Here is a 12,593-nt window from a genome sequence, read left to right on the forward strand (position 1 = left end):
TCTTCCCCCAGCCCCTCTTTCCCTTTACTTCCCCGCACCCCACCTCCCTCCACTCCTTTAAAGTCTTTGAGGAAAGATTTTGACGTATTCGTGTTGTTATCAGATTGATGGGCAGGGTTTGATTGAAACCCCTTTGTCATGCAAATGTCAGGGCCTTGATGGATGAGCTCAGAGCCGTGACAAACTTCAGGAGCCCCTCGCTCATTGGGCTGGGCCGCCCCCCGGGGCCGCCCCCCCTGCCCTGCCGCGGGCTGCAGGCTCCGAGGGCCAGCGCTGCATGGAAGGAAGTTTTACAGCTTTGACATACTACCTAAAGGTTGTAGGGCAGGCGGAATCCCCCCCAAAACAGGCTGACCCTCCTCCATCAGTGGCAGATGGACAATACTAGGATGAACTCCTTCTTAGAGTATGCAATTTGTAACCGTGGGACGGGCGCCTACCACCACTTGGAGCAAAGCTCCCCATCCTTCCCCCCTTGCTCAGGTAGCCCCGGCAGTGACACTTTCAGCGGGGACGGGCGCTTTGGCACTGGAGGGAGCGCGGCCGCGGCTGCCCACCTCCCCCAGCCCAGCCCCGGCTGCCGCCCTCCCTCCTCTGGGCGCACCGGCCCCGTGGCGGGAGCTGCCCCCGCCGGGTTCCCGACCCAGCCCTGCGGCTCCAGCTACGGGCACCACCAGCTCTTCCCCGGGCAGCAGGACGCGGAGGGTGTCTACTTCCAGGCGGCCGGGTACTGCGCCAACGCGGGACCGAGCCTCAGCTCCCTTGCAGAAAGCTACTGCGGGGTCCTGCCGGCCGCCGGGCCGTATCAGCAGCAACACCTTTATGGGCAGGAGCAGCCCGGCTACTTGCCCGGCGTTTACAGCAACCTCTCGCCTGCTTTAAACGAGGACAAAGACCCTGCGTGTCCCCCCGAGCCATGCCCCAACGCCAGCGCCACGCAGACCTTCGACTGGATGAGGGTGAAGAGGAACCCACCCAAGACAGGTGAGTCTGGGGAGCATAGAACCGGTCAACGGGGGTGGCGGGTTGCAGCTTGGCCGGGAAGGGGTGGCCTTCCTCGGGTGTGGGCCCAGGGAGTTGGGCTTGTGCAAGGGGTGGTTTGCTTTCGGGTTTGGTGGTGGGTTTTGGTTTAACACCAGCTTGGCGCTGTGAAAAGCCAGCTAGAGATTGCCCAGACACATCTGACAGGAGGGTCCCTGCGCTAAGTTTCCCGCAGGCCCAATGCGAATTAAGCCCAGCTCAGAATAGGAAACGCTTCAGGCTTCCTGCTTCTTCCCACAGCAGCAGCTTCCATTTCCCCTATTGTTCAACTTCCTTCTCCTCAGTCTTCCTTAAACCACATCCTTCCCTCCTCCTCCTCCCCCCATCATCGCCCTCGCCCTCCCACTCCACCCCACGCACGTTCAGGTGTCACGGCAGTGTGCGGGCAACTGGAGGGAAGGGCTCCAAGGGAAGGGGACAACTCTGCGCAGCCCGGGAAGGTCTGTCCCTCCGGGTCGGAGGCCGAGGGTTGCCGGCCGAGGGACCAGGAGGATGCTCAGGGGTCGCCCTGGCTTCTCCTGCCCTGCTCCTCTTTGCTCATCCACAGCTAAAGCGGCGGAGTATGGACTCCTGGGACAGCCAAACACCATCCGCACCAACTTCACCACCAAGCAGCTAACGGAGCTGGAGAAGGAGTTTCATTTCAACAAGTACCTCACCCGGGCGCGGAGGGTGGAGATCGCCGCCACCCTGGAGCTCAACGAAACTCAGGTCAAGATATGGTTCCAGAACAGGCGGATGAAGCAGAAGAAGAGGGAAAAGGAAGGTCTTGCACCGGCCGCTGCCCCCAGGTCTGCGAAGGAGGGGGGTGAAGCCTCGGACCAGTCCACCTGCACCTCCCCCGAGGCCTCCCCCGGCTCCGTGTCCTCCTGAGGGGCAGGTTTCCTCGCAGCTCCCGCAGGTTTCCACGCATGGCCCGGCCCGGCCCGGCCCGGCCGCACACACGCGTCGGGCCGACCCCACTCTCCCATTTGAGTTTCTCTCCCTTAATTTATAGACCCCTGTAAAACCACCGGACCCCGACGGAGCAGCCGGGTCCTTGTACACCCCAACAAGAGGCGTTTGTCTCAGGGACGTTCCTCCTCTGCCTTCCCCCTTCCTTATAGGAACTGCACTTTCAACTACAGAAACTTTAAAACGAATTTAGTTTTCTCCCGTTTTTAAAAACGTGCACAACGACTTTCGCCTGCAAGAACCCTACTTTTGATATGGTTTTCCAATTTGTAAAAAAGTTTTGGGCATTTGTTTTGTTTGTTTCCTTTCATTTCCTGTATGTATATGTCGGAACGAGATCTGAGGCGCCCAGGATGCCGGTGGCCTCTGCACAGACCCCCGCGCGGCTCAAACCCCGCAACTCCCCTGCTGCCGTTTTGCACTATTTCTGCTTTACAGGGTTTTTATACACGCTTTGCGACTGGCACTGACTTGGGTTGTGCCATCAGGGGAGCGGGACAAGGCGCAGGCTGGCCTCGGGGTGCTCTGGGCAACGGTCGCTGTCGCAGGAGGTGTCGGCAAAAAGGCAGGGGGGGCCGCAGGGCTCGGCCCCCCGCACTGAATGCTGTTTATTGTACGTCTCGATAGCCCGAAGCCTTGGAGCGAGAAGCGCGGCTCCGTGTGTCCCCATCTCTTTAGGCTTATCAGAGTCCGATAAAAACGTTATTGACCCATGGTTGAATTGTTTCCCTTCCCCACGAGAAACGTTAGGGTAGGACGAACTGAAAACTACGGCAACTTTTGCTAAAGATTGTTTTAAAGGGAAAAACCCCAAACGTCATTGAGAAAAAAACAGCGGTTTCTTAATCGGAATCTCCCGTTTCCCTTCCACTCCTTTCCCCGCGCTCTGTATCTCGAAATGGAACTACCTCAGTCTAATAAAGTTTACTTTTCCCACATGCAAGTCCCCTCCACTTGAAGCGAAATGGAAACCTTTCCTGTCCAGGGACCTGCGCGACATGGGGCGGGGGGAGCCCGGGCTCGGGGGGAGAAGGGGGAGAAAGAAAAAGGTCTCCTGCTGCTGGCAAAGCTCCTGAACAAACCGATCCCGCTTCCCGCGCGCACTGCACACCCCTCACCCCACTTCCCCCCTCGCCCCAGGATGGGCAGGATCGGGCCCGAGCTCGTTCGAAGCGAGTGGCCCGGACGGGACGGGAGGGAAACGGGGCTCTTTCCCCCATTGTTTTCCCCAGTGGAAATCCCACCCGAGGGCAGGGTGCGGAGGGACGGAGCCCTCGGGCGGGTAGAGCCGAGCGGGGCCGGCGCCGGGGTTTAGCTCTGACCTTTTTACCTCGAAACGCCTCTGGGATTTCTAAACAAGTAAACAGAGGAGCTGCCAGGAGAAACTATTGTTCTGGCTTGGTCAGATTTGCAAACCTTTGCGGTGGGGGTGTGAGTGGGGCGAGGAGTGAGCGAAGAACCTGCTGCGGCCGCAGCCCGGCCCGGGCAGGGGGACCTGGGCAATCCCGCATCGCTTCGCCCCGGCGGTCCATTCCCCATCCATCCATCACTCCTGCGCCAAAGAAGGACTTTTGAGTGTCCAATTCGCTCAGAGACAAGGAAAATTAAAAAGAAAGAGGGTGAAAGGGTGAAAAAAGGTTTTGTTACACTAGCGGTTTGCAAAAATAGCAGGAGAGGGAATAAAAAACACCATCAGCCAGATTGACTCCATAACCTGTTGGGTGTGAGTCGGCTCAGATTAACCTGGTCGGTTTGGTTTTGGTGAGCCCGTGTGATCCGGCCTGTCTCACAGAAACACGGCGCCGTGCTCGCCGCTCTCCCCACGGTGCTGCCCCGGGCCCGGTGAGGCGGGCAGCGCCAGCTACGAGGGCCCGGGGAGAGCGGAAAGGCCGGCACAGAAAGGGGGGTACCGACGTGTCAGTGTGTCGGGCACAACAAAGGCTCCCGGCTCCCATTTGAAACTCAAAGGGACTCTCCGGAAGAGTCCGCAGAGACGGTGCGGATGCGCCCTTACATATGTAACCCCCCCCGGGTTTCCCCCAGCCCTTCCCCTGCCCCCTCCCTGCGCAGCGATCACCGCACACAGCTCGTCCCCCCCTCCCCGCTCTCCCTCCGAGGTTCTCACGGTCCCTTTGGTCTCAGGATCCTACAGCCCACCGCTGGGAAGCAGGAGCCAGCGGAAGGTCCCGCCGGGACACCCGCGGCTGGGGGTCCCTCGCTCGGGAGCAGACGCCCCAGTGGGGCGGGGAGGGCCCCTGTGCTTCAGGAGTGGGGCACCGGTGCTTCAGTACCTACACAGGTACCAAGATGTCCATAGGAGACACGAACCATGTCACGTCTCAGAGACTACACAGGAGGAGGCACAGAGGAGCATCTGCAGACCTGCACGTAAAGTCCTCCCCGAGGCTCAGCCCGGTTGCTTTATTTGGGCTTCATCACAAATATGAGGCCTACACACATGCTTTTGTTTTATAGAAATGATACATAATGACACCATTATTTACAATCTGCTATATTCCCATATAGAATCATAGAATCCCAGACTGGTTTGGGTTGGAAGGGACTTTAAAGCTCATCTACTTCCAACCCCCTGCCACAGGCAGGGACACCTTCCACTAGACCGGGTTGCTCCAAGCCCTGTCCAACCTGGCCTTAACGCTTCCACAGATGGGGATATCTCCATGTGTGTCTGTCCGTAGGTCTCTGGCATTGCATTTTTCATGAGCAGGAAAATTAGCCAAGTCCCCCTGTACGCTCACACACAAAGCCACGTCTTAATGGAGATTTATTCTTTTAATATCCCAAAGGAAGGGGCAATTCCCAGTTAAAGAAATGTAACTGTGTAAATTACTCATGGCAGCGGCATGTTGGAGCTGCTGTTCCTGTGCGGGAGGAGGGGATGGGAAGAGACAGGGAGAGCCCCTGAGCAGGGACCTGAGGAGCACCCCTGGTGCTCTGGGCAGGGCCATCTGTTCCTTACCCCATAGTGTGAAATGTTTCTCCTCTCCCTAAAGCATTTGTTCTCACAACGTGAGGCCCTTTTGATCTCAGAAGAGGACATTCTATTAAAAAATAATAATAATAATACCGGGAAGATTTCCTTACTTTCAACTCCACTTTGCTGGCTGCTATTAACTCTATTCCTGGAGCCTATTCACACTGAGGTGTGAAGCGTTCCTGGGGTGTCTGTCTGGGGACAAACCACCCCCTCTGTGACCTACCGAGGCCAGGTTGTGCTATTGCTGGTCCCTTTGATGCCCTGAAGTGGAGGAGAAGAAGGGAGGAAGCCTTCTGAGTTGCTCCAAACTTGTTTCGCAGAGAAAAATGAGGCCATCCCTTTCCCAACTCTCAGCAAACTCAGAGCGGGATGAGGGAGAGACATTTTCATCACACCACGAGCAAGTCAGAACTGAAACAAGAGCTTGATCCATCTTCTGTGAGTGGCACCATGGCAGCAAGGTGCCCACGCACCTGCTTACACACTAAATTGCTGAGGAAGCTGATACACCCTTAATCAGGTAAACCCAGGAGGGGTATTCATGCCTGCTGAGTTTTCTCAACATTTTGACATGAACACATTCTTAGGTGTCACTAAAATCCCTGGTGAATCAGGCATGAGACCTGCAGCTGCCCTCGCGCCCTGACGGGGTGGGAGAGCTTGGCCACTCAACACCCTTTCCTCATCCTGGGGACTTCTCCTGTGCCAGCAGCACAGTTGGGCTAGATCCTGGGAGATGGGCATAAGATGTGTTGATTTGGATTACAGATATTTAGTGACAACGAATTTCACTTGTATTTATATCAAGTATACAGTATATTTGATTTTGGGGATTGATGCTGGTCACCTAGGTTTAAGACTGCTGTCTTGTGTCTGACCCCAGCTTCTAAAAAGGCCACCCTAAGGTGTTGTCCCCTTGTTCACCCTCTGCCCCTGAGCCCTTTGCTTCCACCAACACAGATATTTCATCACCGATCAGCTTCAGGGTTGCTTTAGCCTCTCAGGCAGGTGAAATGAGGTCTGGGGCAAAGGGCTGTGGTGGAAGGAACAATTGCAGAAGTTGAGTGTACAAAATGTTTCCTTGCTCTTCAGAGGCCTCACCTATCCTTTCAGTTTACACTGGTCTGACAGCTCCATTTCAACCCCAGCCTTCACATGGACTCGTTCAATATTTACTCAGGCTGATGGGTTTGCTCAGAACTTGCCTCTGTCAGCCTTGCTCTGTCGGGTTCCCTTCCCCTCGGGCCCAGGTTCACACAAAGTTCAGCCTGGAATGAATTCACCCCAAGATGGGCCCAGCTTGGCCTTAGGACCATTGCTGGGGTCAAGCCTGGGTCTCTGCACCCCAGCCAGCCCTGATGCAGGCAGCTCCCAGCACTCCCGGCCAGGAGCCTGCTTTGAACAATGATTTGGGGTTAAAAATGAAAAAGCATTGGGCCAGGGAGGATGCAATGAAAGGCAGGAGTTGCTTTTCAGTGTGGAGAGCACAGGTCAGCCCTGCCGGGAGGGTGGATAGTTCATGGACGGTTCCTCTGCCCGAGGTGCGGCAAGGGACAGCTCTGCAACCTCAGCACAACCATGAAAACTGCACCAAGGGGGACAAGAGATATAGAAATATATATACACACCAATACACACATCTATATGTGTATATAAATAAAGATATAACATTAAATATATAAATATATAATGAATAGATATAAAAAGTATTTCTATAAAGTATAAAATGCACACATATATATTATAGAAATCTGTATTTTTATATGTAAAAGTATATCCGACACAAGGGATTAAAACCTAAACTAAGCGAAAGTAAGGATGATTTCTTTCTGCCTAAAACCACTTCAGGGGAGTTGACAAGCTGAAATCTTTCCCAGCAGCAATAACCAAAGTCTTTCCTGCAAGGCTTTTATCGGAGGATCAAATCCAAATTTGACGCAAAGCAGAAATATTGCAAAAGGGATTATTCCAAACCCCGTGCGTGTTCCCGTGGGAAGGAAATCAGACAGAACCACAAGGCAAATCCAAAGCGGCTCCAGAGGAGAGCACAGCCATGTCGGTGAGGTGCGGGAGGGAACAGGGGTCGGCGGGGAACGGTCCCGAAGACCTGGGATGTCTCGGGGGTGCGGTGGGAGCCGGATCTGCCTCTCTCCGGGGCGCTGGGTCTCTGGCAAAGGGAGGGATCCTTTGCTGGGGGCTTGGCATAAAGCCTGGGCGAGTTCCCAGAGGGTTTGGGGTCAGAGCCGGGGGTATGAGCTGCTACCCGAGAGCCAGGGGGTCCCAGGGAGCGCAAGCTTTGTCCCCAGAGGAGCGGCAGAGCATCCCTGAGAACAAGGAGGCTGAGGTTTGTGCAATGAGGCTGCAGCCCTTTCCCGCAGGATCGCCAAACCGTGCGTGGGGTGTCTTCTGAAATCACACCCAAGGAGGGTGAGCTCCCTTTCAGTTGCCATAAAGCTAATCTGGGGAGATTTAACGGATCTGTTAATGGCCATTCAACTCTGGCGGTTATCACAGTCTCTGTGGATTAAACAAGCCGGGGAGGTGGGAAAACACAAGCGTTGTTTGGGGGGAAAAAAGAGAAAAAGGGGCGGGGGGAGGTTTGGGAATCCCAAATGATTCCCGTGAGCTTTCCAATCATTCTTCCATTGCCGCCCCCGGCCTCGCCACCTTTTCGCTGGCGGCAGCGGGAAAAGAGCATCGCAGGGAGCGAGGTGCTGCTTTTTTCCACCGGAGAGGCAGCACTGCCAAAACCCGGTAAAAGAGCGATTTCTCCGCTAAACCCAAAGTCTCTCTAACTTTTTGCTAAGAGTTCAACGAGTCCCTTATTCTTGCCAAGCTACAAGAGCCAAACCACCAAGGAAACACCTTTCCCTAAGAATTTCCGTCATTTAGATGAGAACATTTTCCCTCAAACAAAAGCGCAGCTCTTAACCTCGGTTACGGTATTAACACGGCTCGGAGAAACTCCCCCGTGTCTCAGAGCCCCCACGGAGACACCGACCCCGGCGCGTCTGTCGGAGCAAAAGACAGGAGAAAAGTGCTTTTTAACGGCACTTTTTAAGGGGGTTTCCTCCGGAAGGATTCGCGAGGGGTCACGTTCAACCGCCGCCGGTGAGCAGCACTTCCCGGCTCAGCCGGGGCTGCTCCCCGCTCTGCATCACCGTCCCCGCGTCCTTGGCAGCTTCCCAGGGGAAACGGTTTCCTCGGGCTTATTGCCTTCCACGTTTTTCTGCCCAGCCACTCTCCCCTTTCAGGTATTTCAGGTATTGCCCCTCTGAGCTGAATGGCCAAAGAAAAAAACCAGATCTTTTCGCGCATTAAACATTGTCCTAAATTATCCTTCAATGTAAGACCAAAAGTCGCGGCGGCACTTGTCTCCCAGAATTATTTTTGGAGTGGATTTTGTAAAGCAAAAGCAGAATGAGCATCATTCTCCAAAATGAGAAAAGCTCATTCTCCAAAAGCAGAATGAGCATCATTCTCTGCTTCCCCTTTGTCCATTTGCTCTGAGAGGTCCCTTCCCTTCCCTTCCCTTCCCTTCCCTTCCCTTCCCTTCCCTTCCCTTCCCTTCCCTTCCCTTCCCTTCCCTTCCCTTCCCTTCCCTTCCCTTCCCTTCCCTTCCCTTCCCTTCCCTTCCCTTCCCTTCCCTTCCCTTCCCTTCCTTTCCCTTCCCTTCCCTTTATTATTAATGGATTTGGTGAGGCTTTTCCTGCAGTTTGGAGGAATATGCTTGCAAATGAAAACATCTCTTTGATGGATGAGGAGCTGAGCTTTAAATCAGGCCCTACTGATACAAATGATTTTAATATGCTCCTTGTATGATTTATTTGGGATGTATGAAGCAGTGAGCTCTGTGGTAAGACTCCATTACAGAGGCTGGGTGCCTACAAAGTTAGAAAGTCTTCCAGGGGAGCTCTTTCTGAATGGTTTGTCACAGTGTCAGTACATTCACAACTGTGTTGCCAAGGCCGTGTGTATCAAGGACAAGTAAATCTCTTTTCCCTTGACCCATACCCTCCTCTCCTCCACACTGGACAGGAAGCTGATAGCGCCACGCAAATCAGCAGGCATTCTCTGTGCATTTAATATTGTTTCTGCTGCTGCATTAAAACCCCCCAAACACAAATAATACAAAATCGTTTTTTTTCTCTCAGGATAATGAGGGGAAGAAGGCAGGGAAGGCTGAGATAAGGTTCTGGACTGTGCACGCTGTTCCTTGGAGGGGGAGGTCCCCTCTCTGCTTTGGGCTCCTTACAGGCAGCACATGAGATGTACCACGGGGGGCTGAGCTGCCTCTAGTGGCTTGTGCCCTTTGCTGTAACTCCTGCAGCTGGGAGGGAAGTGACATTCCTCAGGCAGGAATCTGCAGCTCCGGGCAGTGCCAAGCCTATGAGGGTGATTCCCTCTGCAGCCTTCCAGTGAGAAACACAAGTGGGGGGTTATTAAGGACCCGAATTTTTGCAATGTCTCTGACCTGCTGTGTTAAGCTTTGGCCAGACACACATGAAACGCACCAAGAGCCCTGTTTTAACCAGGCTGCACTTTTCTGTCATCATCAGCACCAGACATAAATCAATTGCACAGTCTTGGCTATGAAAGGTATGACTGGAACCTCATCTGGCTTGCCTCTTTGTGCCAAGGCCTCAGCACACTGCTGTGCTGGGCTGTGTTCCAGATGAAGCACATGCTATTAACTGTCTTTGGTGGTCATCATCTCTCAGGGAGGAGAAACACTCATGGAAGCACAAGAAGGGGATATATGCCACTAAACACATGCATTTGATGCATGCAAAGCATCTGAGTGCCTTTGGGCTCTGTCTCTGCAACATCAGAGTATTTCAGGTCATCATCAGCATCATTTCAATGGATTAAAGTCTAAATTTTGTTCCTTCTCAAGACCTTTGTACAAGTTTAAGACTTAAAAATAAAATTGGCCTTATACCAGCTACTTGAACATAAAAACTTAATGCAGTGATTGGAGCTGAACAGCATCAAGCTGCAACTGCTGGTGTTTGTGGCAGTATATTGAGAGCTATGGATGCTCTGTAGTTTCCTCCTCCTTTTGCACTAAAAGGAGAGTTTGTGGAAGGGAGAATGAGCCCTCATGGTTATTCCTAAGGTGGGGAATGGCAGGGGAAGCTTCCCCCTGCTGAGGTTCCTTCCTTCCTGATCTTGGGGAATGGGAATCCAGTGTTAGTAACTCACTTGATCTCCAGACTGTGCTAGTCAGTATCACTTGCAATGGGGTTTGCTTATGTATTTGCATTTTTAACAGCAAACCCACACTTCTGCTGGTCCTTGGGGCTGCTGAACTCATCTTCTGTAACACCAGAGAAACTTTATGCTCGGTATCTGCCAGCCCAGTGAAAGTCAAGCTGCAGCATGAGCCTCCCCTGTCCTCCTCCTCTCAGGTATGTCCGACATTGCCCAACTTCTACTTTTTGGCACAATTTTCTTTTGCGGTGTGACCACATTACTGCATAAAAGGAGAGTGGGGGGAAGCATTCCAAGGCCATTTACTCACTAAAACATCAAAACCATGGAGGTTTTTTTGTCTGCTCAGTTCCTACCAGACAAACCAGAAAGAGATGGTTGTGAAACTTCTCCTGATATTACTGCAAAAGGATTTTAATAAAAAATCACAGCACACATGTAAAGGCTCCCAGCAAGATAAAAATTCTCCTTGATCTGCTGATAGGAAGGAATCTATGAGAGTGGCAGATCAAAGGGAGAACAAAGGCCAAACCTTTGAATAACAAAAGCACTTATGTCTCCTCCATCAGTCCTCAAAGTTATATCTCCTTCCTATGTTCTTTGGGGCAAAAGATTTTCTACAGTAAATAATTTCCAGAAATTCACTGTTTCAAGCAGCACAATAACCCAAGAAACTTGTGGCAAAGGAGAGGGATTGTTTTTCATAATGTTTCTTGGAGGCTCCACATCTTTCAATTTCTTATCAGTTTTGAAATACAAGGCACGAAGTCTCCAGCACCACTGGGACCAAAAGGTTATCAGCATGTAAATACCTGAGCTGGAAAGACATGTTTGAAAAAGACCAGATAACATTTTAAACATACTTATAGCCCTCATCCTTTCCAGCTTTTAGCCCAATTTCACCTGAACTTTCACAAGTAAAGGTGTGCTTCTAATAACCCAGCAGATAAAACTGGGTTTATCTCAGCTCAAGAGCCATAGAACCAGCACTGTGATCACCTCTCTGCTATTTACTTTTTGTTAGAAAGCATCAACCAGCTCTTTCTTTTAATAAAGAGTTTTTAAACATGAATCTGAGAATGTGAAACTGCGGGGCCCAGCGCAAGCTGTGTGCCAGGGATTTTCCTGTACCTCTGACAAACAAGGAAACGGAGGCAAAAGCCTACAAGAAATTTGGAGAGGGACTTTTTACAAGAGCATGCAGTGTTAAGACAAGGCGGAATGGTCTTAAACTGGAAGAGGGGAGATTGAGATGAGCTCTTAGGCAGAAGTTCTTCCCTGTGAGGGTGCTGAGGCGCTGGCACAGAGTGCCCAGAGAAGCTGTGGCTGCCCCATCCCTGGCAGTGTTCAAGGCCAGGTTGGACACAGGGGCTTGGAGCAACCTGCTCTAGGGAAAGGTGTCCCTGCCTGTGGCAGGGGGTTGGAGCTGGATGAGCTTTAAGGTGTTTTCCAACCCAAACCATTCCATGATTCTATGATTCTATGAATGTGGCTTTCTCTTTACTGTACAGGGCCAAAATCAGAAAGAAACCCCAGGATTTCTGGTTCTCAGAAGTAACCACCAGACAACGTTAACTCTTAGAAGACCACAGTTCTTTCTATGCGGCCCAGAGGCCAAGACTTCCTGTCAGAAAGAGTAAATGACAGCTAAAAAGGATATTTTCAAATGAGGTAGAGAAAGAAACCAGCTCACACAGTATTTTCTCCTTCTGTGTGGTAAATGCCTTGATATTAAAAACTGGAGGGGAAGGGCTTGGTTTGTAAAGGAATACAAAAGAGAAAGCTGTAACTGTCATTTAAATGCTGGGTAGGCTTGTGGGGTTTTGGTGTACTTTAGGAGACTGGAGGCTTTGCTGTTCAAACTGGTCTTAGAGCTGGCAGGGTGGAAGAGCCTTCAGGAACTGGCCTTTAAGTGCCTCTTGAATTAAGAACTAAGCAACTTATAAAGCCAGTGGTGAACGTATCCTTTGCACTGCAGCCTCTGGCAGCAAGGGCAGGACTTGCTGTTTTAAATGTGGGTGTTTGTACCAACGTCACCTCTGTCTGCGCTGGCTTCCCTTTCTAATCACTGGAACTGGACCGTGTGGAGAGAGCAGAGTCCAGGGCACCATCCATCTTTTAGAGAGAAGGTTGTGTTTGGTTAGGTGAATCACCGTCTAGCTTTCACTGACTGTATTGACTGGATCTCTGCTGACTGTAAAGACGTTTTGTGCAAACAGTTTAGATGAAGATGGCTACAACCTAGGCAGTGGCTACCCCTTGGAAACTGGGGTGCCCTCATTCTTGGTGTAAGTTGGCATCACCCAATCAGCTACAAACTCACACAAGGAGAGAGCAGAGTCTTCAGCAGATGACCCAGAAATCATGACTGCATCACAACTGTTTT

At 51.9% G+C, this 12,593-nt stretch overlaps 1 protein-coding gene across 1 annotated transcript; it reads left to right on the forward strand.

Moving 5' to 3' along the window:
* Positions 1-374: 374 nt before the first annotated feature.
* HOXB1 (homeobox B1) lies at positions 375-2,157 on the forward strand. The gene is made up of 2 exons (XM_030508819.1): positions 375-984; positions 1,589-2,157. The coding sequence occupies exons 1-2, from the start codon at positions 375-377 to the stop codon at positions 1,912-1,914; spliced, it is 936 nt and encodes a 311-aa protein (XP_030364679.1). The 3' UTR covers positions 1,915-2,157.
* The last annotated feature ends 10,436 nt before the right edge of the window (positions 2,158-12,593 follow it).

Source organism: Strigops habroptila, chromosome 19 (assembly GCF_004027225.2).
Source record: "Strigops habroptila isolate Jane chromosome 19, bStrHab1.2.pri, whole genome shotgun sequence".
NCBI classification, from domain to species: Eukaryota; Metazoa; Chordata; class Aves; order Psittaciformes; family Psittacidae; genus Strigops; species Strigops habroptila.

What these genes read in the sequence shown, in the direction of transcription:
- HOXB1 (XM_030508819.1), top strand. Translation starts at nt 375, where the DNA reads ATGGACAATACTAGGATGAACTCCTTCTTAGAGTATGCAATTTGTAAC. An exon ending in GAGGAACCCACCCAAGACAG is followed by an intron (nt 985 to 1,588) that starts GTGAGTCTGGGG and finishes GCTCATCCACAG; the next exon opens with CTAAAGCGGCGGAGTATGGA.